This window comes from Trachemys scripta, chromosome 9, assembly GCF_013100865.1.
Source record: "Trachemys scripta elegans isolate TJP31775 chromosome 9, CAS_Tse_1.0, whole genome shotgun sequence".
NCBI classification, from domain to species: domain Eukaryota; kingdom Metazoa; phylum Chordata; order Testudines; family Emydidae; genus Trachemys; species Trachemys scripta.
Window position 1 is genome coordinate 49,576,641 of NC_048306.1, and position 27,080 is coordinate 49,603,720.

The 27,080-nt window shown below is 48.3% G+C and overlaps 1 protein-coding gene across 2 annotated transcripts in view; it reads right to left on the minus strand.

The window, feature by feature from the left end:
- Nucleotides 1-5,821: 5,821 nt before the first annotated feature.
- Nucleotides 5,822-27,080, minus strand: part of RAB6B (RAB6B, member RAS oncogene family) — a 134,822-nt gene continuing 113,563 nt past the window's right edge. For both annotated transcript variants that reach the window (XM_034782478.1, XM_034782476.1), the window contains exons 7-8: nt 23,838-23,904; nt 5,822-6,965 (exon numbers count right to left, since the gene is read on the minus strand). In XM_034782478.1, the coding sequence (XP_034638369.1) occupies nt 6,901-6,965; nt 23,838-23,904 (132 nt within the window). In that variant the 3' untranslated portion in view covers nt 5,822-6,900. The remainder of the gene's footprint in view (nt 6,966-23,837; nt 23,905-27,080) is intronic.

The following is a 27,080-nucleotide window of genomic DNA, read 5'->3' on the forward strand; positions in this document are numbered from 1 at the left end:
ACATGGCTATGGCTTTCTCTCCTGTCACTCTCCTCTTAGAAGCTGGTTTTGCTGTTCAAGGGTCTCATATTTATTGATGGCAACAGATTGGCCAGGATCCTAGCCTGGAAAATAACCCTGTAACATGTTCCTCACTCCCCCTTTGTGCCCCCCACATCCTTAGTGTGTTCTCCTTTGACTTTCCTGAGAAAGTAGAGACAATTTGATTCTGCTTCCTTTCTTGGTGCCCTGACTACAATTTGCAAGGGTCTGGGACCCTACATCTGCATCTCCCAAATGCCGTCATGTGGGTTTAATGGTTCTCATACGTTCTTTTTGGAGGTTTCGCCATGTCCCAAAAGCGTCCAGCTATCTGACTCTAAGCTCTGGAATATCTTATTCAGACATGGTAATGGAGAAACTTGGCTTTGGCTCTGTTAAGAGTGCAGTGCCTGAGGGATAAGCCCCAATGCTACAAAAGATTGCTTATCCTCCATAGACTTCTGATACAGTTATTGAAATCTGGCTGGACTCAATGGGCATCATCCTTTTCATGGAGACTTCACCAGCGCCTTATGCATTTGCCATGGGTTCTCATCTGTCTAATTGAGCTAGAGGATGCAGCACTACTGGGTTTTTTTTACTTTGTGGATCGGTCTCTTAACATGTCCACTTTTGTCTGCAGCCCTGTTCACTTCTTGTTTTTACTCTGACCCATCTAAGAACAATCCTGATGTCCGTATAGGTTTTTAAGAACTCATGTTTGATGGGTTAGCCACTTCCTCGGTGGGTGACACTAAGAATTTACATCACTTTTGGCTTAACTTAGCATGTTAATGTTTATGTGTAAACTCTCATTTGATCATTTCTTTGGTGGCTTCTATTATAGACATCATGTGTCTAGCCATCACTTTTTCTCACCACTTCAGTTTTTTTTCCTCATCCTCACATCATTGCCACACCTTCTCCTATTTCTATCCAGCAATCCTCAGTTTACTTCATTGCTCTCTCTAAGTAACTCCAGACTCCCCCCTCTGATTTGCTAAATTCTAAACTGTTCCTTAGTAAAGAGTGGGTTGATCTCTATAATCCCACAACAAATTATTTGACTGATGTTACTGCTACCAAGGGGAGATGAATGCAGATTTCTGCCACCCATTGCTTTCTTTAATACCATGAGTTTGCTCAGGAAGATGAGGGAGAGTGATTGCTGGCTATAAAGTTTTCCTGGGCTTTCTCTCTATCTGGAACAACTTCATACTTTATGTTATTATAGAAAAGTTCTGAGGTGGGCAATATATGCTATTTTATTCTTAAATGAGCCAAAAGATTATCTTGTCCTGGTTAGAGTTCTGGTGGTCTGTTACACCCTGAGACAAGCTCTTGCATGGGTAATGGTCTGTCTTCCAAAAGTTGCAAACACTTTCTTTACTCTTTTGCTTGGAATATCAACAACACCTGTCTGCCCAGCTATCCTCTGCCAGTCCTCTTGTTTTTAAATATCTAGTCACCCTCATATATGTCCATCTTGGGTAGTCCCAGAACATTGGTGAGAAAGTATTGTCTTATTTTAAAGTGATATGAGTTTGTAAGGAAAACTAGGCTCTCCAGAGAAATTCTGTTAACTACCATATCCCTTTAACAGATTTTTGAGAAGGAAACAGCCACCTAATTCCATTGGCACCTCTAATAGAATAAGTTATTTAACAGATCTCAGTCTGCTGTTGGCTTTCCCCACTAAAAGCATGGGGGACTACTCTAGGGTATATCTGCAGTTCTGGGATTTTGTGTTCCCATTGAACTCTTATGTAGGACACAATGTTTGGAACATTGCATTAATTAGTTTATCTGGTATGGACTCACCTAGCTTCAGTCTTATCTGCCTGAACACCTGCAGTTTGTTACCGTGGCCCCCTGCTCTTCTATTGTTACATGTATGGTTTCAAAGATGTCCCGGGGGAGAGTTTGGTTTCTGCTTTAGTCTAGATTACATGCACCTTTGGGTCAATAAGTTATTGGTGATGGCCACCAATGGTCTCTGGTGTCAGATGTACACAAAAGCTTTCTAGTTCTGGCACAGATGGAGACAGAATGAGGTTCGTATCAATCAAAACCATTGGGCCTCCAAATTTATTTGCATATTTCCCATAAGATGATTGCAAAAGTGGGTATAAACATCACCCAGTCCAATATCACCACTGGGAAGGCACTTCCCCTAGGATTAATCTCTAGCCCCATGCACATGAATGCTAGACTCCTACCCCATGCTCCCCACTCACACATCCCATCTCCAAACATGGTTCCCAAGCCCCTAAACTACCATGGCCCCATATACCTAAAAACTAACATTTATGTGTATCTTATTATAACATTTGACATTAAGCTTTTCAATTGAATTCTTCTTCCCCCTCTGTGCTGTCTCTTTTCTTTAGTCTAGTTTGTCTGTGCATTGAGAACACTTCAATTATCTTTTTTCTCTGCCCATTTTCCTCTCCTCCATCCAACTATCTCTCTCTGGCATTTCTAATGCACCCAGGGCATCTCTCCAGGCTTCTCTTCTATCTGATTTACCCTGTCTTCACCTCCTTATTAGTCATCTCCCTATCTTCCCCATCTATATTTTCTCACATTCCTTCCTGGTACATTGATCTCAGTTTCTTTTTCTCTCTCCCTTCTTTCTTAACCCTTTCTCTCCCTCTCAGCTCTTCTTTCCCCTTTCCCTTTCTTTCCAGGTGTTCTCAGCTTCCTCCATCATTCTTTTCTCTCTCATATTGCTCCCCTTTGAGATGCCAGGGGCCTGTTTTCTCCTCTGGGAGAAGGGGGATCCAGTAGTTTTTTCCTGTCTTCTGGATTGGAGAGTCTGTTCTGTTTTTCCTTTCCCTTCTGGGATCCATTAGGGGCCTGTCCTTCTCCGGTAGGGGCTGTTCCGACTCCCTCACATTGGCTCCACATTCTCCTTCATCCCTGAGATGGGGATGAGGTGTCTGTCTGAGAGCTGCAGGAAGGACAGGCCTTGCAGTAGGTCTCCTGTTTTTTGTTAGAGTATCCCTAGTGCCACACAGACAACCAGCAGCCCTGCAGGAGACAGCAACCCATTGTGCCTATTGCTAACACTCACTGCTGTGGAACTGGCAGCTGCTCATTGTCTTGGCATAATTTTCATTCCGATACTACGGCTCTGAATGAAGACTGACAAGGAAGAACTGTTCTTGATGGGTTCCTCCAACGCAGTGCTCATCTAGCCACCCCAGTTGCTTCTTCTGAGGGCGATTCCATTTCTCCTGCTTCCAAAGCTAATATTCTCGGAGCCATCACTGCCCTGGCTTTTCTTCAGAAGTCTACGTTAGTTATACTGAAAATATGTCAAAGCACAATAACCTCTCCAGGACGCTTTCACCTCTTGACACTGAGATGAATAGCAAGTCGCTAGTTAGACTTAGACAACCTTTTAAAATGATTTGGTTAGCATTGATGTTTCTCTAACTTTTTTCCATTTCATCTGGTTTTATCATTTGCAAAGTGCTCTCTGGTGTTCCCGTGAAGTATGCTAGAGAAGTAAAATTGGAGGGAGTCTTACTGGTAACTGTTTAAATCAATTATGCCCCAGGGATTTTCCATACCATAGGGTCCATGTCCTTCTGCCCTTGTACGGTTCCACATGACTGGCTCTTGTGCATCCAATGACAAGTCAGCTCAGAAAGCATCATCCCCAGCAAAGGGCTAAGTCAAGGTTCCGTTCCAGTCTTCTGAATGAAATTTAACCACACTGCATTCCAGACAGCGCGGGAGACAAACAGGAGTGGAAAGTACAGTGATGACAATGTAGCAAATAAAGAGATTTGGTTATTAACACAATGAATGGAACACAGTATGAGGCTGGAAAAAATTAAAGTCTACATGACATGAGAGCCTATGCAAGTGATGTGACGAGGGGGGGAAAGAGAGGGAGCAGAGAGAGTTGGAAAACTGCCTTATGGCCAAGCAGAACTGATTACTAATGCAACGAGGGAGGAGGTAAAGGAAATTCTAAATACCTCATATTCAGGTCTGGCTGCAGGTCACATTGAGACAAGCGACTCTTATACTGAAGCTTGGCAATCACTTCTCTAAGGCTACTGATGCGGGGAAAAGAAAAAGGCTAAAGGTTCTCCAGATTGTGTGTGCACATGTGTGTGTGTGGGGGGGGGGAGGTTTATTTTTCTACAGTAATATTGCACAAGGAAAGCTACTTCATAAAGCAAAAATCAGTACATTCATTAAGTTCACACAGTATCTTGTCACTCAGGCCAAGTACTGTACTAAAGATAAGACAATACACTGCAACCCGAGTGACACTGAATTGGTTTAAGTTGCTGTGAGGTAACAGGCAATCTTTCGACAACCACCATTGTTCTCTGTGTGTGTGTGTTTACACTGAGTGTGCATCTGCACAACTCCCATATACAGATGTAGTGGATGTGGAGCTGTTTCCATGTGCATTTTTTTCTCGCCTAACGCACATCTATGTGTTATTTTATTGATGAGATGACAAATCACAAGTTATTTGACAATAACAAGAACTTCTTATTCCCATACATTTCATTTTCCACAACTGTTGTCTAAAGCAGTTGCATGTCATAACAACAGCGGGTGAAACAAAAACTCTATACTGCGTGGGTGGGTGTGTACGTATGTGTGTGCATGCGCCTGTGTGTGAGCGAATGGATGCTTTATATATATATGTAAAATGTGTGTACACAATACAAAAATTACATCCATGTTACCAAAACAGTCTTCCCTTTTTAGAAGCCAAGACCTCCCTCCACCCTCCCCGATTCATCAGCCACCTGCTTTTCTTTACTCATACAGAAAATGTTCCGTAATAAAGAGCAACCATCATGTATGGGCCAGTCAGCTGAAAAGTGTGGTGGCCCCACTGGACAAACTTTATGATTTTGCAGTGATCTACATGATTTTGCTCCTGATCTACAGGAGTGGCCAAACTTTGGCCACCATTTTGGAGCTGGAAGAGTGGGTGGCCACTTAGTGCTCCATCCCCATTGAAAGTGAAACACATCTGAATATTGCTCAGGCTCAGACAGGAGCTTTCCAACAGGAACAGGATTTTTTTTATAAGGATACCAACTGTTTGCAGGCACTTACTCCTATTCCAGGGCGAATACAAAATGGTGGCCACTGTTAACCATGGTGAATGGAATTCCATGGGCCAACCATACTTTTTAAGTGATAGTAATGTAGTTTTTCCATATAATCACTATAGCATGTGTGTGTCTCTTATACTATACCCATGAGGGGAAAAGAACACCAGTACATTATACTTCAAGAACTATGCCATACAACATTAGCAACTAAAAATTCTTAAAAACATTGATTGCTATATCCGTAGTTCTGCACATACCCCCTATGGGATGGTATAATACTGTGTAATGCATGACAGTGAGACTTGCACGTATTGAACACTCTGTCTCACCATCTGGAAGTTGGGTAGTCACCCCTAAAACATGAGATAAGAAGTGCATTACATCGCCCCCATCATACATTTCCCCCCTCTGTTTATTTCTCTCTAAATCAGGGTGGGAAAACTTTTTGTCCTGAACGCCACATCAGGGAATAGCAATTGTATGGCGGGCCATGAACGTTCACAGAATTGGGGTTGGGGTGTGGGAGGGAGTGCAGGCTCTGGAGTGGGGCCGGGGATGAGGAGTTTGGGGTGTAGGAGGGTGCTCTGGGCTGGGACTGAGGGGTTTAGAGACCGGGAGGGGGATCAGGGCTGGGGGAGGGGGTTGAGGCGTGGGGAGAGGCTCAAAGGTGCAGGCTCCGAGTGCGCTTACCTCAAGCGGCTCCTGGAAGCAGCGGCATGTCCCTTCTCTGGCTCTTACGCAGAGGTGCTGCCAGGTGGCTCTGAAGGCTGCCCCATCCACAGGCACCGCCCCTGCAGTTCCAATTGGAGCACTGGAGGGGGCCACTGGAGCACAGAGGAGCTGGAGTGGGGCCATGCCATGGCTTCCGGGAGCCGTGTGGTGCAGGCCCCGGCCGGAGCAGGGCCAAACCACGTGGTGCAGCCCTGACCCTGTGCCCCGGCTGGAGTACTGGAGCAGGGCTGAGCCGCATGGTATTGTCCCCGACCCAGCGCCCCGGCCAGAGTGGAGATGAGCCATGTGATGCGGCCCCGACCCAGCACCCCAGCTGGCGCGCCGGAGTGGGGCCGAGCCATGTGATCCGGCCCCCGACCCAGCGCCCTGGTCGGAGCGGGGCCAAGCTGCAGGGTACGGCTTGCGGACTGGCTTAAAACGGCTCATGGGCCAGATCCGGCCTGCGGGCCACAGTTTTCCCACCCCTGCTCTAAATCTAGATATGGCGATATGGAGATATAGTTAGAGCTATCACATCACACACTTATTTTGTATATTTGCAGCATGATTTGTTCTACTGTCAAATCTTTTACTGTACAGTTAATGTTTTGTTTAACCAATCAGGGACTAGTTTTCTACTAGCAATGTCCTATGTCGGATGCTGAAACTAACCAGACTGTAGTATTCTGGGGAGTTTTTCTGTAACTTTACAAATATACAAAAACAAAAGACCAACCTCCTTCCAAAAAAACCAAACTCACTACTTTTCATCTGGCAAAAAGTTGTATACACATGATTTAAACTTTCCTTTTTAAATGTTGAACTGTTTTTGGCAATTTTAATAAGGTACAATATATTACAACCAAACCAAAAAAATAGTAAGTTTCAGTAACAGCTGTTAAGAGTGACGTGATCTGAACATTCCCACCCCCCCCTCCCCCAAAGACAGAGAGAAAAAAAATCCTCCCCCATCTGATAACTCAATTTGTTTCTTTAGGAAGCTAACCAATAGGAAGCAACACAACAAGCGTGTGGTATCAAATGAAGCTGACCAATCCTGCGCTCTGTATTAGCAAGAACACCCGCCTTCACTGGCTGGAGGATCCTGTGGTTTGTCCAACTTGATGTCAATCACTGATGGAGGAAAGGAAGGTTAAGGAAGATGATATCGTTATTTAAGGTAAACCTGTGTATTCTGGGTGCTGGGGTAGTTACCGCTGCTTAATTTCTGCCAGGTGGTAATTAATCTTAGTGTGCATGGAAGTGATATACTGACTGGCAGCAAGCACAGTGCAGATTGGTGCTGTGTATATCCACCCTAAGCCATCTCTACGGCACTTCTGCTCCACATAGAGGACCCCCAAAATTTCTGCCAAGGCACTTCCAACCACACTTGTAGTGTCCCCTGCTTTGGTGTGGGCAGAGATTGCCAAGTGTGCTAAGTTGGGCAGGGGAGTTAGCAGACAAATATCCTCTAAGACAAAAGCACCAAACTCAAATCACATGGGACCGAAATCTGCAACTGAGCTTACGTCTCCAAAGGAGACAGCAGGTAATTAGTTCACCCAGATGCCCACTTTGAAGCAGACCAAGTGGTTCTTTCTTTCTCTCACGGCACACATAGACTGCCAGCAGCATTGATGGAATGTGCTCTCTCTCTCTCTCTCTCTCTCTCTCTCTCTCATACACACACACACACACACACACAAAAACCTTTAGCTGTGCATCATGTTCTCATTACTACACTGATCTGCTTATCATGCACAACCTGCATGGCCAGTAACTTGGTGGGCACATTACAGAACAGCCTGGGCTGCCTTTGAATGGCAGGTCTTAGTGGTGTATTTATCTCCAGCCCACCCACAGATGATCTGTCCCCAGCCCGCTGGGGCACCACTTTTCCTAAATGAAGCCAGCAGGCTGGACTTCAGTCTCAGCTCTAAGCAGTGCAAATGGAGGAGGAACTTTTCAGTTACCAGAGACAAGAGGCTGTGGCAGGTGGAAAATGTTCACTGACCGAGTNCGAGGGGCTAGCCCCCTGGGTCCATGCCTCGGATCCCAGGTGGGCCTGTATGCGGAACAGCTAGACCAGCTCACTGCTTGCAATACCATGGCTACTAGGATATTTTTAGCACACTAAATCTATCAAAGCTGTCACGGGTATGACTGCCCGAGCTGGCAGTTACACCTCCAGCTCCAGCCCAGACAAACCCAAAGAGACAGAAAGAAGAACAGGAGTACTTGTGGCACCTTAGAGACTAACAAATTTATTAGAGCATAAGCTTTCGTGGACTACAGCCCACTTCAGAAGTGGGCTGTAGTCCACGAAAGCTTATGCTCTAATAAATTTGTTAGTCTCTAAGGTGCCACAAGTACTCCTGTTCTTCTTTCTGTCTCTTTGGGTTTGTCTGGGCTGGAGCTGGAGGTGTAACTGCCAGCTCGGGCAGTCATACCCGTGACAGCTTTGATAGATTTAGTGTGCTAAAAATATCCTAGTAGCCATGGTATTGCAAGCAGTGAGCTGGTCTAGCTGTTCCGCATACAGGCCCACCTGGGATCCGAGGCATGGACCCAGGGGGCTAGCCCCTCGCACCACCATGGCCACACTGCTATTTTAGACACAAGCTTGCCCAAAGCTAGTGTGCCTAGGTCTACCCACCTCTGGCTGCAGTGAGATGTACCTGTCCTCCAAAGGCTCTAGTGGGGAGTTCGCTACAGAAAGAAGCTGTGTGGGAAGTTTTGCAGTAGGGTACTGCCTACCCCCACCCCCACCAACTCTTTTCCTCCTAGGGAAGGTGCCAAATAAGCTATACACTTGTACACTGGCCATAAAACATGGGAGCAAAATTGCAAGTACCACACCCTGCTCTCACGTAGCAGGACTAAAGGCCCTCGTTCTGCTGTGACAAATGTCGTGGAACTCAGGAGGCCAAACCTCTCCTGGCCCTAATGCCACATGCTGCTCCTTTAAAACGACACAGCAATTCCATCTGGCTGTGTGCTAAATGCAGCTGATTTAATAATTAACAGGCTTCCCCGAACAAAGAGTTGAACCGAGGTGCACATGAACAGCCACAGCCAATTCTGAGAACTGTGGCTGTCAATGCGCTCACAGATAAATACATTAAAAGATAATGAGCTGGCTGATGTGCTGCAGACAGGCAGCCCCTTCAGTGTGACAAGCCACTTGCTAGCCTGGGAATGCAGGAATGTCTCAACAGACAGGTACGTTAAGGCTCAAGGTCAATCCTGGCCTCCCGGACCCGAGTATCCCACCCTAATGGTTCCAAGAGAGGACATCAGGTTCTCATCTTGCCGGAAACTAGCTTCTTCCCTGAATCCTCCCAAGGGACTACCAGCTCATCTCATCTGACCTCTTGTACCTCACAGGCCACCAGCCCCACCAAGAACTCGCACACTAAATCCAACACCTGAAATGCGACCAAAGTATTATAGCCCCTCAGGAGCCTATACTATTACATGCCATGGGAGAGACTGGGAGGGACTGAGGTGCACCCATGCTCGAGGCCCCCTCACTGAATGATAGAATCATAGAAAATTAGGGATGGAAGAGACCTCAGGAGGTCATCTAGTCCAAAGCCCTGCTCAAAGCAGGACCAATCCCCAACTAAATCATCTCAGCCAGGGCTTTGTTAAGCCAGGCCTTAAAAACCTCTAAGGATGGAGATTCCACCACCTCCCTAGGTAACCCATTCCAGTGCTTCACCACCCTCCTAGTGAAATGGTGTTTCCTAATATCCAATCTAGACCTCCCACACTTGAGACTATTGCTCCTTGTTCTGTCATCTACCACCACTGAGAACAGCCAGCTCCCCCCTCTTTGCAACCCCCCTTCAGGTAGTTGAAGGCTGCTATCAAATCCCCCCTCACTCTTCTCTTCTGCAAACTAAATAAGACTAAATAAGCCCAGTTCCCTCAGCCTCTCCTCATAAGTCATGTGCCCTACCCCACTAATCATTTTCGTTGCCCTCCGCTGAACTTTCTCCAATTTGTCCACATTCTTTCTGTAGTGGGGAGGCCGAAAACAGGATGCAGTATTCCAGATGTGGTCCCACCAGTGCAAATAATCACTTCCCTTGATCTGCTGGCAATGCTTGTACTAATGCAGTCCAACATGCCATTAGCCTTCTTGGCAACAAGGGCTCACTGTTGACTCATATCCAGCTTCTCATCCACTGTAACCCCCAGGTCCTTTTCTGCAGAACTGCCACTTAGCTAGTCGGTTATTGAATCATAGAATATGGAAGGGACCTCAGGAGGTCATCTAGTCCAACCCTCTGCTCAAAACAGGACCAATCCCCAACTAAATCATCCCGGCCAGGGCTTTGTCAAGCCTGACCTTAAAAACCTCTAAGGAAGGAGATTCCACCTCCCTAGGTAACCCATTCCAGTGCTTCATCACCACCAGGTAGTTGAAAACAGCTATTAAATCCCCCCTCATTCTTCTCTTCTGCAGACTAAACAAACCCAGTTCCCTCAGCCTCTCCTCATAAGTCATGTGCTCCAGACCCCTAATCATTTTTGTTGCCCTCCGCTGGACTCTTTCCAATTTTTCCACGGCCGTCTTGTAGTGTGGGGCCCAAAACTGGACGCAGTACTCCAGATGAGGCCTCTGCAATGTCGAATAGAGGGGAATGATCACGTCCCTCGATCTGCTGGCAATGCCCCTACTTATACAACGCAAAATGCGGTTAGCCTTCTTGGCAACAAGGGCACACTGTTGACTCATATCCAGCTTCTCGTCCACTGTAACCCCTAGGTCCTTTTCTACAGAACTGCTGCCTAGCCATTCGGTCCTTAGTCTGTAGCAGTGATTGGGACTCTTCGTTCCTAAGTGCAGGACTCTGCACTTGTCCTTGTTGAACCTCATCAGATTTCTTTTGGCCCAATCCTCTAATTTGTGTAGGTCCCTCTGTAGCCTATCCCTACCCTCCAGCGTATCTACCACTCCTCCCAGTTTAGTGTCATCTGCAAACTTGCTGAGGGTGCAGTCCACACCATCCTCTAGATCATTAATGAAGATATTGAACAAAACCGGCCCCAGCACAGACCCCCTGGGGCACTCTGCTTGATACCAGCTGCCAACTAGACATAGAGGAAATCACTGGATGGTGACATTGGGGAAATGCCAACTAGACACCACTGGCAGGAAAACGATTAAGTGAGAGAGACCCAGATAATCCTTGCAAGTGACTTGCACCCACATGCTATAGAGGAAGGTGGAAAACCCCCGAGGTCCATATCAATCTGACTTTGGGGAAAATTCTTTTCTCCCCGTGAGACCCTGAGCATCTGAACCAAAACCAGCCAGCCCAGCCCCTGAGTGAGAGAATGAATGTTGCCATCTCAGAGCCCTGGTACACCCCAGCCAATTTCCCATCTCCAGCCATGGCCATCACTGATGCTTCAGAGGAAGGAGATTTAAAAAAAAAAAACCCTCCCAGAATACATGGGTGGGAAAAACTGCCCTCCTGACCCCTGCTCGTTGTTCCACATGGCCTGCCCCTATGCTGTTTGCTGTGTGGTGGGTTTGGGATTCCTTTGCCTTGCCCTCTCCCATGGTTTTTAATCCATTTGCCAAAATGTCTAGCTCAAGGCTCTGTTTCCTCAAAGACTTCAGGACAGGTGGCTCAGGAGGGACAAGCGCTGCGGAGAAGGGGTTAGGAGACAGGTCAGTGTCCTTGCCACCCAAGTCAGGGGGAGTTAGGTGCCTGTGAGGATCTGGTCTCTAGCAGAAGGCCCCTGAAGGGAGAGGCCCAGGCAGAGTCCAGGAGTGAATGTGGCAGATACCACTGGCTCCAATACCCAGCACAGCACTTTTAACTGCCCACCTCCCACCCCATAGATCCGCCAATGGGCTGATAATCCATTGCGCTTGTGGAATGTTCAATACAGAAGATGCTAAGTATTATTTCCCAGCCTGCTCCATATTACAGCTGCAGCGAGAGATACCTGAGACACAGAGCCATGAAAAGCCAGAAAACTGACTACTGGGCTCTCTAGGCCAGATTGTCAAAGATTGTTAGGCACCGATGGATGCAGATGGGTGCCTAGTGGGCTATCTCATACCTAAGCAGGTTAGGTGCCTAGCTCCCATCGACTTCACTTGGAGCTGCAAGTGTTTGGCACATCCTGGAAACAAGTGAAAGTACAGTGCTAGCACTAGTGTAGACAGGGCTCCCGGTGGTCACCACTGGCCTAAGCACCATGTCCTCTAGCTTGGCTTAGAGCAGGTCTGCTCAGGCCAGTGGTGCCAATACTGGCAGTCATAGGCCCTTGTCTGCACTAGGGCCTGCAACAAACACCGAAGGGCTAGGAACCTGGGCAGAGCATTTCAAAGCTGCCTAAAGGATCTGGGTGCCCAATTCCCATGAATATTAATTGGGGTCCCTTAGTTGGCTGTGGAAATCTCAGTCTTAGGGCTCAAACTGTGGGGGGGCCTTGCTGCACAGTGTTGCGGGGGTGGCAGCCTCAGAGCTCTGTAGAATCCTTCACACCACTGGGATCAGGAGGGAGCGCCCGGCCCGCTCCGAGGTTCTGGGGCTCAGCTCAGCGTCGCAGCGGACAGACACCCCTAGTGCACGGCTGCGAGTGGGAAGGGATCACAGCTGGCAGCATCAAGTGGGGTGCTGGGCATAGCTGATCAGAAGAGCTGCACTACAGTGGGAATGCTAATTAGCTGCACACCTCATCACAAGAGCTCACGCCATTTCCTGGGAGGCAGCTTTTGCTCCAGCTTTTGGGACAGGAATCATTAGCCTGGGCCACTGCCTTGCGAGGAGGAACGGTCCTGCCCGGCCAGGCTCGCAGATGTCTCCTCTGGGCCAGGTGCTGGCACCTTCAATGAAATGATGGCACAGAACAGTGTTCCTGGTGGGGCAGATGGATGGTTTTCACTGACACTGCAACAGTGTTAGGATTCCCCCTGCTGTTGAGGCCTCTGGCCTTTGTGGAATGGGAGTGTCCTTCAGCTCTGAAACTCTGCCTGGCTCCGTTGGCTGAACTGGAATTTAGGATTTTCAGAGCCTACACTGGAGTCTGCCTGGTCATGGCTGAAGGAGGCTGCAGCACTCACAGTACCGCCCAGACAACTGGCAGGCATGGTCCCAGGTGTTGGCCCCTCCTAGTGCTTTGTTGTGGGGGGTGGAGTCAGGGCCAGCTCCAGGGTTTTTGCCGCCCCAAGCGGTGGAAAAAAAAAAAAAAGCCACGATCGCGATCGGCGGCAGCTCAGCCGTGCCACTTTCTTCTTCAGCAGCAATTTGGCGGCAGGTCCTTCCCTCCGAGAGGGACAGGGACCCTTCACCGAATTGCCGCCGAAGAACCTGACGTGCCGCCCCTTCCCCTTGGCCGCCCCAAGTGCCTGCTTGCTCAGCTGGTGCCTGGAGCCAGCCCTGGGTGGAGTCCTGGCACTATGGAGTCAGCAACTTCTGTGGGCTTCTCTTGGCCCCTATGCTGGCTGCAGCTCCACACTCCCTCTCACCTACCTATGTGCCTCCAGGCCAGTGCTTGGAGAAGAAGAAACCAGCCCCCAGCTCTGTTAATTTAAGGCAAATGCACCTGCTTAACTCCTCCCTCAGGTGTATTTACCCCTCACATGGATTTTCCATTGCCCCCCATCGCTGGCCAGGGGGACTCACTGTCACCTTCAGTGACCATGGCAACTGGGTTTGAAGAAAGGGCCCAGCCTCGTCTCCTCTCAGGGCTTTCAGCAAATCTGAGGGACAAGAGTGGCCAAAGGCTCCAGTTCCATCCCCTCTCGTAGTCTGCAGGGACACTGACTCGGTCGCCCAGCTGCTTGGCGGACCCCAGGGAAGGGTGTGGGAGAGGGAGGGTGGAATCACAGAACTGGCCATCTGCACCAGGGGCCACACGCAGGCTCTGACCTGCCCCTGAGACAACCTGAGCCTGGCACGCCTCATTGCAGATTAAGGGGCACATCCTCAAGCACAGCTCTGTCTCCTCCATTCCCTCCCACAGCGCTGCGCTGCCATTCACCTCTGCTCTCCCCCCACCCTTGACTCTGAACTCCCCTTCCCCTCCTACCTGTCATTCTGCCCCTCACGTCAGTCACTGTGCGCCTCATTGTCTCGCTGGCCAGCCTCATCTGGACCAGTCTGGAGTCCCCACCTGGAGCTGTCACACTGACTTCCAACCTGCACAGTGCCCCCGACACTGGGGAAACGATCCCCACCCAAGAACTGTGTTTGTCCTGGGTACAAGAGGGGCTGCACTCTCCAGTGTCTCTACCTCGTGAGGGCTTCATACAGAGACTGAATGCCCTTTTGGATGATGCTTTAGCCAAGCAGTGCTAACCCATACAGATTTAAGTAAACACACAGATATCACAACCCCCCCGCTCCCCCACCCAGGGTGAGCCGCCCCCTTGAACTGGGAGCCATTGACATCAATGCCCCTTCGGAAGGGGGAACCCCTTGGACTTGGGGCTTAGCATTCACAGAGCACTGGGGCAGTTTAAACCCTCTCTCCTCTGCACAGGGATTGATCGGAGAGCTCAAATGGCTTCTGTACCGAACATCCCCCCTGCGGTGCACAGTAAATACCACTGAATAGCTGCCAGTGTTGTGCAAATATTAACTGGGATTGGCCCAAGGCTGTCACTCTGGTGCCTCAGATCAGGGGAAGCCTTGGTGATACCATGTGGGGACAACAGCAACTTGGCACGAGCTGTCCTCATTCAGAAAACACTCCCTCCCTGCACTGTTCACTAAGGAACTATTTGCCGCTCCCCCTCCCCCGGCCCTGGGGGAGTCATTATTGCTGTGTTTAATTTAAAAACAGGGAACTTCTCTGTAATAAATAAATCTTAATTGGAGCAGAACCATTAGCCACCCAGCTGGAGGAACCGCTCGCTACATTGATGCTTTTCTTTTTGTTCATTCAGTAATTGGAGAAAGGGGATTATGGGCTTGGTCTAATGAGATCACTGGTGTCTGCCAGAGTCTAGCAGCAGTAGAAGGGAACGTTTTCTGTCTACCTCCACACTGGGTACAGAGCAGTTTGCCCTGTAAGCTTCCTGATACCCCAAATCTGCCCTCGGATGCTCCTCCACTGGATGGCTGAGCAGTAATCCAGAAGCACAAATGACAAAGGAGCGGTTTGAGAGGGCAGCACAGGGAGACATGAGGAAATCCACCAAACGGTTCACTTTATCCTCTTTGTTATTAGCTCTTCGTGGCTGAGAACTAATGAGGGGTGAATCTCAAAAGGGATGTTTCAAATAAGCATCGGAAAGCTCATCGGCTTTCCCAATCTCATCTGAACCTTCTAGTCCACAAAGCTTTGAAGATGAGCTGTACAGCAAGATTTCTGATCCTGACAAGTTTAGGCCCTGGTCCTGCAATGAGTTCTGGCTAGGCAGACCCCTAGTAACTTAACTAAGGCTCAGTGCTGGTAAGGTGATCATAGAAATGTAGCGCTGGAGAGGATCTCAAGAGATCATCAAATTCAACCCCCTCAGCAAAGGCAAGGCCAAGTAAACCTAAATGATCTCTGAGGGCACTTGTCCAACCTGTTCTAAAACCTCCCAATGACAGGGATTCTGCAGCCCTCCCTAGGGAACCTGTTCCATAGCTTAATTCTCCTCAGAGTTAGAAAGTTTGTCCTAGTAGCCAACCTAAATCCCTCTCGCTGCAGACTAAGCTGCTCACTTCTTGCCCTATCCTGTGTCAAGTTCAGAGCCTTTATGTGAGTCAAAAGTACCATGAAAAACAATGGTCTCCCTTCATGGTATTATGGTACTTTGATCACACTATAATAAGGGTACTGTGTGATTAAAGTGTGGCTACATTGTAGTTACAGTGTAATTCAAGGGTGATTTTTGCTTTTCAGTGTGTAATCACCACCACCATTCATATCACGAGTAGGTTAACTACACCACTGAATTACTTATCATTACCCCTTGTGGGTATATTCAGGTATATTAACTACATCATATTCATGTTGTAATTCCTCTCAGTCATGTAGCCAACTTCCCGGTGATAGGAATCAGCGCTAATCAGAAAGCATAGCCACAGTGGCACTGCACTGTAATTGCAGTTACAGGACCCTTTGTAGCAAGTGTAAGGGGACTTCTGTCCCCTTACTAACATTCAGTGGGGGTGTTTTGGTTGGCTAGCTCCCAGCACTAAAAGAAAGGGGAAGGGTCAATGGGAAATCAGGACCTTGAGACTGATACTCCCCAGGAACAATGGGGAGAGGCCAATGCTCCAGGTCAGCCTGATTGACAGGGCGGGCAGGCTAATCAGGGAGTCAGGAGGTTGGGGGGGTGTCCGTCCTCCATCTAGCTGGAATTGCCTGAGTCAGACAGCGTGGGGCCAAGCTAAGGAGAGGGCAGGGGCCCAAGCTGCGCTAGGTAACAGAGCCGTGCCAGATCCAGAGGGGCTAGAACAGCAGCCCAGGAAGGAGGTCAGTGCTGGGAGCAGAGTCACAGAAGCAGCCCACAGAGCAGACCTGTCCTGGGGGGAGAGCTGTAGCAACCAGATCCAGGGGGCCAGAGAAGCAGCCCAGGGAGCTGGAGGCAGAGCAGCAGCAGCAGCCGTGCTGAGGCAGAGTGGAGCTGGAGCTGAAGCAGAGTGGTGGAGCTGGAGCTGGGGCTGGAGCAGTCCAGAGCTGGGTGCGGTGAGCAGCTGGGGAGAGTGAGGGGGACCCTGGGCAGTGGGCCCAACACAGGGAGATGCCCCCAGCCAAGAGGCCTGGCATGCCAGACTTGGAGGGGGATCATAACCCCGATGGGGCAAGGGCGATGCTGGGAAGAAGGGTCCTGCCACCTAGAGCCTGAGAGCGTGTGGCCACCGCCAGAGCAAGTGTCCAACCCACAGCATCCCTGCAGCACAGCCAGGGCCTGAGAAGGGCCCTGGGACTTGTGAGAAACAGACTGAATTGCCCTTACATTCCAGAGACGCTGGTTGCAATGCCCTGTGCCACAGAGCGGGGTGACGTGTTTATCTTTAATCTTTCCCATTTTTTCCTTATTTTTTTTAAATTGATTGCTGTTTAATAAATTGTATTTGCTTTGAACTGTCTGTAATGATCAGTGGGTCAGGGAAGCATCGAGTGCAGAGAGAGCATCCCAGATGGGGACACTCTAGCCCCTGCCTTAAGTGACCACAACAAGGTTGGGGGGTCGAGCCCCCCAAGAATCCTGAGGCCAGCCTTGTTGGGGTTATGAGGACTCTGCCATACAGGAGAGTGGAAGGAGAGCCCTCTAGGTCAGGCAGGGCTCGGGGTAAAGGAAGTGGGAGTGAGGATTCAGATCCTTTCGCTAGTCCACTTCACCGGGCTAGTGTTTAAGCCAGGAAAGTTCCCCACAATGGCGGGACCATTCCCCCGCTTACATAATTGGCATCACGAACAGGATCCTATCCACAGGGTCCACCCCATTGGTTTACTGGTTGAGTTCTGGTAGCACTGTCCAGGCTTGGTCAAGAACCCTATCATGGCTGGAATTGAAGAACTACGGACCCAGTTTGCTGAACTTCAGCGCAGATTATCAGACTAAGCTGAGACATTACAACAAGCTAGAACAGAACAGAGAGAAGTCTTATCACTGGCTAAGGCAGTAATAGATCAACAGGGAACAGAAGCTAAGAAACCCTCTACTATTTATGTCCCAGGGGAGCAGAAGCTCACAGAGTTTGGTGGCTTCCTGACAAGACCAGGAGACATTACAGTAGAGGAGCGGGTCAAGTCTGTGAAGGCGGCTCTGCGTGTGCTAAGAGTACCTGAAGAAGATTGTGTGGACTTCATAGAGGAACACCTCAAGGGCCAGGCCAAGGCTACAGTAAAGTTCATGGCAATGGCAGACAAGAAAGATGTGGAAAAGGTGTTTGAACTCCTCCTATGGAGACAAGGTACCTATTGGAACCTGACTAAAGGAGTTCTTTGAGAGAAAGCAGGAGCCTGGTGAAACTGTCTGGGCATATGCATATGACCTCCAGGAGAGAATGAGCAAAATGGAGCAGCGAGACCCTCGATGAGTTCCAGACCCAGATGCAGTTTTGAAAGAGCAGTTAGTGCTGGGGCTCCAGGATGATTCCCTCTGCCGTGAAATGAAAAGAAGATTTAAGGACGAGCCCAGTAAAAAGTTCCATGAACTCATGCAGGCTGCAATTATGTGGTCAGAAGAAGAGGACGTTCCTGTGGCAGAGACAACCAACCCTAACCCCTGTCCACGAAGTAGGGGCCTAGTGAATGCAGCTGCTGGGGAAAAGGCCCTGCCCCAAACACAGCTAACATTGGAAAGCTTAAAGGTAGCTGTCCAAAAACTGAGTTCACTTTTGAAATACAGTATAAACCTGGAAAGCAGAACATCAGTGCTGACACTCTGTCTAGATTGCCTCTGGAGGAGGAATCAGAAGAGGGTGAGGATCTGGAGAAAGACAGAGCTCTGGGTGTCTCCCTTCTCAGGTACTTTTGTCACTAGTCATTTTATAAAGCACATATTCTAGGGCCTTAAACAGGAGAGGTCTGTTTGAGAAATCTGCTCACACAGCATGCCGGATGCACACCTGATGGTGCAGCTAGATACACAGGGCAACTCCTTGCTGTAGCCTGGTCCTGCACACAGGGATGTACCCATAGAAGGACAGGTGGAATTGTGGGGTTCTGCAACTTTGGAGAAGCTGTAAATCCAGTAGGCTCTCCACAGGAGCCCTGCTCGCAGTGGCTACCTGGGGGGACATGCTGAATCAGTGCATACCCCAGCTGTCTTGGCCGTGCATCCCTGCTGGCAGGTGCCACCCCAGATGTCCTGGCCCTGTAGCATTAGAAAACCTGCTTCAATCTTCCTCCCAGGCAACCAGCATCTGCCCCAGCTTCGGGTCCTACAGCTCAGCTTTCTCTGTCATTCTGCCTTTGTGCATTACTATACCAAACTCAAAGATTTCCTTTCTATTCTGCCTCTGTCGTGACATTTTGTATGAAGAATGCTGTCTAAAAATATTGTGAGGTCTTACGCAAACCAGTAAGATATGGCTGGGTGTGGCCATACAGCCTTCAATCTCCATAGATGCAATGGTGTTAGGTGGGATTTCTGCACTCTGGAGTGTCTTACACCTATGGGAGGAGAATGGCTCAGTTTGAAAACTAAAACCCCAGTTTATGGAAGAGAAATCCAGATTCTGTTGTTTCTCAAGCTTTCAAACTTTGGCGATGGCAGAGGCACCACTGCATGGATGAATCGGAATGAACCTGGCTTTTGTGTTTGACTTGATACCCTAATAAACTGGGCTGGGGGACTTCGCTGATACGTTGGTCTGACTTGTAATGCCAGAGCTCCTGCCTGTGCTTGCCAATGTGGAATAAAAAGGTGATGAAACAAAAGCAAAATCTAAAGAGTGCTAGGCATGAACTATACAGAGGCATGGAAGGATGAGATTTGTATCGGCAAATGTGGATCTCACTGTACACACACAAACCGATGAAAAAATATTTCCATCGATAATAATCGAAATGTGCAGCTAGACAACATGAGAAAAATGTTGTTTGAGAATGTTTTACAGTTTGATTTAAGGAGCTTTACTTTGTATATTTTCCATGTGATGTTGTCAATTGTGTTTTAATGGTTATAAAGCTTTAACTTTTTGAATTTCAACATCTATTGTAATTAAATAATTATTGTCTGGCTCCCCCCATAATTTCCCACAATCAAGAACATTTAATTAGATAAACACTGAAAAAATGCTTAACACACATGATTTTGTGCAACTGTCAAAATGTAAATAGGAAAAAATGCTAAAAAATAAACATTGATATACATCTGTCAAAATTATAAAAAAATCAAACGCCAATCCTGCCAAGCCCCACCATAAAGCACTGACCAACCCTTCGGCTCCAGACTCCAGTATAAACATGAGCCCTGTAGAACTGAAGAAAAAGAACCAGTGCATTAACGACTCTTTTTCTTCTAGCATGTCGGATGTGACTGCATAGCCACAGGGGACATGCACATACATGCCTGATGGCTTCTCTTCACTTGAGTGAGTTTGTTTGGAGGTAGGGTGACCAGACAGCAAGTGTGAAAAATCGGGATGCGGGTGGGGGGTAATAGGAGCCTATATAAGAAAAAGCCCCAAATATCGGGACTGTCCCTATAAAATCGGGACATCTGGTCACCCTATTTGGAGGACTAAGGTATTTTATTAGCTGTGCCATGCTAAGACCCTCTAACTGGCCTCTGCGTTGGGAAAGCATGGCTCATATCCCAGCATTCTAGAAGCATCAGCCCAGACTACTGCTTCAATACTGACGTTCCATGGAATGCTCCGGTTTCCAAATGGCCTCGACACATTCCCATGGGGTATTAAAGGGTCACAAGTATCTCCATTATTGATGTCCTTAGCTAGGAGCAGAAATAATGTCCCTTAGGCAATGCTATTCTCTGTTTGGAGTAGTGCTTGAGTCTTAGCAGAGAAGTGCCGGAATGGCACTGGTGTCTCATTCCTCAGTGCTGGAGGTACCGGAATGCGGTTCTGGCTCCCCAAAGAAGTCCTGGAACAGCATTCCAGCATAATTTGGGCCCTGGCTTGGCTGCAGGACTAAGGTTACTGGGACATCATGTTATCAGAACAGAATTAGGAGTAACATCGCTTGGGCATTGGAACCTCAGGCTGTGCTGACAGGTGCTGCTCTTTGGAGCAGGTCTGGTGTGTAAACAGAGCCTAGCATGCAGTGGGTACTACTGAAATACTGATACACTAATAACAGAGCAATACTTCAACTGGTTTTACCTGCATCTGCTTGGCACGAGGAGCAAGATTTCGAGCTTTGGCACTTTCTGGTGGCTTGGAGGAAAAAACTGGGGTATCAATTTTAAGTCCCAAGTGTGGCTCTCATGCACCCACAAGTGCCAGGGCTGTGTAATGACTGTGTAACCCAATGCAGGGGCCATGCTGTACTAAACAATGGTTCGCACAAAGCCTTAGGGAATATTGCAGAGGCCAACAGCGTTATCTGCTGTGCTAGGAAATCTTTAACTTCCATTAGACAGAGACCATGATGATGGGCTCCTTTATAAAAATAATAAAAAAGAAGCTACAGAACCATCTAGACAACTGCCAGGGAAGTATGGAAAGACTTGGATTAATTGTATCAGCTGAAGGATGAGGTGGCTAGGCCAGGATTTTCAAGAGTGCAGCACACTGGGCGCTGAGGTCTTGAAAATCTGGCCAGGAGCATCCTCTTGGGAGTGGCTGGGTGCTGAGCACTTTGGGCTCCCTGTCCTGTTTTAGGGGCAGAGCTTGTTTAAAAACCTGGCCTGCACCATGACTCTTGAGCCCTTTTGACAATGATACCTTGCTGAACAGGAACCCCTGGGATTTCGATTCATCCCAGCTCCTTTGTGCTCACTGTGCCTCTCTTTCTCTGCTCTCTCTCTAGCATTCAGGCCAGCCTGCTCCCAGTGGGCATTCCGTACTAGAGGAGGCAGCCTGAGAGAAGGGCATAGCTTCTCCATTTCCAGCCCGGCTCTTCGCAGCAGGGAACAATGCCACGTGGGGTGCTGGCTGTGCGATGGGCACAGCTACTGCTGTGCCAGCTTGTCTCCGCAGGAGTGAGGAGCAGGAAGAGCACTGGCTGTGGGGGAGCTCACAGCTACGGCTGGGCTCCAAGTCACACCCTGCTGGAGAGGGGAAAATAGTCTTTTTTGGCAGAAACTGAAACTAATTCCTGCCTCTACCAGCCAGTGACTCTGTGTGTGCAGGGCTGGAGCTGTAATAAATCCAGCTCACCACAAGTGCATGCCAGCCCCCCAGCTCTCTTCAGCCGTCGCTGCACGTAATGACAGATGGGCGCTGGCTCTTTTATGCAAGGGACGTTTTTATCTACTAGGCCCTCCACACCTTCAGCCAAAGAGAAGCCCCAGCCTGTTACAAAACACCAGTCCACCCCCTAAGCCCCACCCCTGACACGGGGCTTTGTCACCCTCCCGGGTCTTACCAGAGCCCCCAGCACTCCCCAGTGCCCCTGGGTGGTGGCTGAGCAATTGACTACAACTCCTACCAGACTCTATGTGTGTACATGCGTGTGTGTGTGTGAAGTGTGCAGCACCGACCACGTGTTCTGTGGATAAATTATACCAGAACCAAATTCACATTGTAAAAAAGAACTCTGCTTTGGTGCTATTCACAGTCCAGCCCAGACACAATGTACAGTCCTAGGGAAGTGGTCTAGAAGCACTGGCCATTGGGGCACTTTTAACTGCAGCCTGTCTCTGACTTGCTTGGCTCTGAGAAGCCTCACAAAATACTGCACCATTCCCCACAGATTGTATGCACAACATAAAGGCCACTGGCCCAGGGCAGGCACAGATAGCAAGTGGGCTACTGTGGCACATACAAGGAAAAACCCTCACTGCTGGAACCACTTATGGAAATTAAAACCTTAATTAAACAAACCACACCTCAGTGACCAAAGCCAGCCAGGGCCGGCTTCTCTAACTATTAAGTTGTCGGGTGCAGACAGGCTTTTCCAGAGCACCCAAGCAGGGCTGATGCCCGATTCCAATTGATTTCAATGGGAGTTAGGCACCAAACCCACTCAGGTGCTTTGGAAAATCCCCCTAGGCACCTATTGGCATCATCAAGCTCCTAACTTCCTAACTCTGACCTTCAGTGTCTCTCAAAGGAGCGTCCTGGCCCCAAGCATGCCAGTAACAGCCACAAACCTGTCCCCTCGATGCTCAACTCCTTTGACCCATGGGATTTCTCTCACTCTCCAACTCCAGGTATGGCTCCTTTGCCCAACCCCGTCATTCTTGCACCTGGCTGCTCCCATTAGGACTCTTTCCCTTTCTTTACAAGGCTGTTTGCCTTTGTCCTCTCCTCATTGCGTCCACACACACACGTTAGTAAGTCCTCAACCCTCCTCTTTCCAGTGCTGTTCCCCACATCAGCCCCATTTTCTACAGGTCTGGTGACATGGAGCAGGGTGAGGCAGCCCAGCCCCGAATAAACCCAGCTGGAATTCCCAGCCCACACTGCGTAAACAAGGACGAGGGACGGTGCACTAGAGGATCTGGATTCTGCAGCTTTATGGATGTTTGTCTGCTTCCAAGTATCGTATACAGGATTTATGACCAGCTAAGGACCAGACTGGGAACCCCTGGCACACAATTGTGTGTGCTTGGGCACAGAGTAGCTCCATTGAAGTCAATATGGCGAGTAACTCCACACCCATGTGAGTGAAGAGTTCACAGCCTGCCAGTGGACAGGACAGAAATGACCTGTCTGAACAAAAGACCCTGACAGTGTTTGCTGATTGCAAACGTGAGCCATCCAGGAAGTCTTGTGTTTTCATCCGCTGTCTCATGCCTGCTCTGTGGGGCTGGGCCAGGTCTGGGGGGGCTGCAGGGGAAGTGAGCTCAGGGGCCCGTGCTGGGCCTTTGCACAGCTCTGGAGAAGAGGCAGATGTGGGACACCACTGTGTCTGCATGTACGTCTGACAACAGGGGATGTGGAGTCAGGAAACTCTTCCTTGCCCCAGGATTCTCAAAGGACTTGAGCAAATGCAGGCATGGGACTATGTGTCATATGTGGGATAACGTATGGGGACGTGGGCTCGGAGTTCATCCAGCAGCTCAGTCAGCTCAATAGCGCCTAGGCTCAGGACATGAACATGTCCGTGCATGTGTCACATGGCAGGCTTTGAGCCCTGCGCTCATCAGCCAATGCAAGGATGCCTGAGGTCCAGGTGCCATGCTATGTCAGCCCATGCTGCAGACAATGGGAAGCCTTTAGTGCTGGGGCCTGTTTCAGATGGCAGCAGGGTGCCCAGGCTCGAGGTGCTGGGCTGGGCTCAGAGCACTATGCCATCACTGCATTGTATGTGGGCTCTGAGTGCACAGCCATGCTGTGTGACTGTCACCAACCAGAACCTCAGTATCCCTTGGGGAACAATATACTGACCTTTGAGATCGATGGCTGAACAGTGCTATAGAAGAGCTAGGTAGTTTAATTAAAATAAGGATACTTCCTTCTTTGCTCTTCTCTTGAACGCTCTCCATGCCAGGCAGTGCAGATGCGACACGTCGGAACAGCTGGCGTAGCCCGGGGGTAAGAGAGGAGAGAGAGAAGGAATATGTCACTGATGTTCAGGGTTTGTATCCATAGCCATCATTTTTCATTCTGTATTTGACACAACTGAGAACAGCAAAACTCATCATGTGCAATGTTGGTGAAGTAAGGTTGGGGGCTGAGAGATGTGTCACTTCCACTCTGGTGTGACCAGATCAATGTGTAAGGTCTTGTTCATGGTAGAAAACTCACACTGGTGTAACTAAATGGATTTAAAAAGCACTTTATACCGATTTAACTTAATTCAGTAAATAAAGGGATTAAACTAACCCTGTATAAACATGATTTACTCTGGTTTAAGTGCAGCTACATAATGGATTTGCATCAGTATAACTAAATCAGTTTAGTAATGCAAGCAGGGTCTGAATGAATTCTCCCCTGACGTTAGCTGGGAGGGGGAGAGACTTCAGGAGCAAACTGTATTTACATGAACACACCTACTCTGCCAAGATGTCCAGCAGATAGAGTGGTGTTGTTAAAAGTGATCAACTTTGGCTGGTATTGGGTTACAAATCACTTTCGTACTGAATGCAGGAGTAGTGAAAGGTTGTTATCAATGTTGTTGTCTTTATTGTATGAGTAAAGAGGATTAGAACTGTGCTTAACCTGTCCCAAATGAGGGGGTCATCCTCAACTGAAAGGACCTTGTTAAGCCAGGGGCTCGAATGCCAGAGCCCCGTGAAAGTAAGAGGAGTGGCAACAGGTGTTCTAGTGAGGAGATGTGGCTTTCCCCTAAGGGTCCCTGGTCCGGTTTAATCTATTCCTCCCCAATGTTCAAAGCAGAGCTGAATCATAGAATATCAGGGTTGGAAGGGACCTCATGAGGTCATCTAGTCCAACCCCCTGCTCAAAGCCTGACCTTAAAAACCTCTAAGGAAATATGCTCTATTAGGAACCTTTGTTATTTTAAGTGCTTAAATGAAAGCTGAAATCACTTGTGGTGGGACAGCATTTCTGCTTAGCCTGCTAAAAGCTGAAAATCACTAAGAGACTGACCAGCAGAGAGGAAGGTGGCAGCAGAAGATAATTGATAGTTGACCGGTGGAAGCGGAATGAGCAGCTGGCGAGGCGGCCAGACAGAGCAAGTGCTCAGATTGTAGAGCAAGCAAGGTGCCTTCTTCCCCGGCTGGGAGGTGAACTCACACAGATGTACCTCTAAACCCTGGGTCCTCACTGACTAAGGACAACCACTGTGAGTGGGGTATGGTGAGGGAACAGAGGAGAGCACAGCAAAGGAACTTTTGGTTTCAGAACTCAGGAACATGAGGCAGAAGACTCTACCCCATGCACTCCGGGAGGGGTTTTCTGCTCACAGTTTTATGATTATGAATCCTGCTTGTGGCATTTTCCCTAATTAATGTTGGGTGAATTCCACTCTGGTTTGTCTGTGAAAGTGTTAAGATGTTTTCTTTGGCAAGAGAAAAGAGAGTTACTTTGAAATGATGCAAGGAATATGTCTGATTTAAACAGAGAGAAGCAATTTACTCACATGCCTGGATGACTTGCCCAAAGCTCTAAGGGGGTTAATTTAAATTTGACATGTGCCGAGCAATCCTTCATTTCCTTCCACTAGAATCAAAGACCCACCTTTGATTTTTGTCACCCATTTCCTGGCTGGATGTTGATAGGCATGGCATCAGCAGAGGAAGTAGCTAGACATATAGGGCAGATTCCCAGCTGGTATTAATCGGCATCCCTTCATTGAAGCTACAGTGATTTCCACTAGTTGGGGAGCTGGCCCTTCAAAGTTATCATTTGCACCTTCAGTTTACTGTGCCAAATAAGACTGTTTCTGAAAACCAGTCCCCTGTATGTCTATTGCCTCCATGTTCCAGTCTGTGATATTGCATGTTAGTATATTGTGTTAGTAAAGTGCTCTCACAGCTATCAGTCATAAACTTCTTCCATGGAAACTATTAGCATACATAGAACTTTCCTTTCTGTAGTGTTGTGCAGTGTGCACTCATATTGCATTACTCTGCAAAGTAAATAACCTCAACCAGGGAACAGCCATCCCCATCTACAGTAAACATGCAATCTGAGATACGGCATGTGTTATGTGAAAAATCATAATTTCTTCTTCTCAAATAATTTCTAAACAGTATCATTTACATATGATGATTAATTACAGGAGAACTGCTCATGTATCCCAGGTATGAGGCAATTTTATATCACATCTCTCATTCATACGAAGAAATGAGGACATTTCTATCTTAGGACATGATTTATTACATTGAGCCCAAGACAGGTATCTGTTAGCATTGACTGGTATTAACATGTAGTTTAGTGAATCTACATCTGCTTTGCTTCTGCAGCTGTAGAGCAAAAGGCAATGGTTAGTACTTAGATTTATCTCAAAGCTAATGCTGTGCTCAGGTGCCCTGTCCATTACACTTTTCAAATCCTTCATTCAGGGATCTAAGCTGAGTCCTAGCTATACAGTGACCTGGGACTTCTTTCCCTGAGGTGCAAAAGGGACTACACAGCCCTGTTTATTCATTTGCTTTAGTGAATATTTACCTCCTGGTCATTAATCTTGGTTATTTGTATAGTGGTAGCTCTTATGGGCCCCGATCTGAACCCCAGCGCAGTCACCACAACAACAGGGTAACAAACAATTATCAAAAGGTTTTAACAGAGTGAAAAGACAGCTCCCACTGCAAAGATCCCACTGAGCAGTGATCTCACCTCCAGAGCTGTTGCAGCAGCTAATGTGAAAGGGCCTCCCTGCTGTAATGCACTCAGTTTAATTAAATTTAGCAATCTGTTTCTGAGTCAAAGTTTTCCTTCATCTACAGCTTCCCAGCTGGCATGGAAGCTGCCCAGGCAATCCTTACTATTAAAGCCATGCCCGCCTAATCCTATTCAGAGTTGTGCAGACCATGTCAGACAAAGAGGCACGTATGTCGTCATGCTCAGATTGATGTTGCAATGGACGGCATCCTGCTTGAGGCCTCACATGTGTAATCCCAGTTTTTACATATGTAAAAAGCACACCGTGCCTTGCAAATCTATCCCTCCAGAGGGCACCAGGAGGAATCTAAGAGCACTTTACGTAGAAATGAAGTGATGGAGTGGGGAGGTGGAAGAGCTTTCTGCTTCTAAAGCCAGTAAAGATACAATATTGCATCCTGTTACA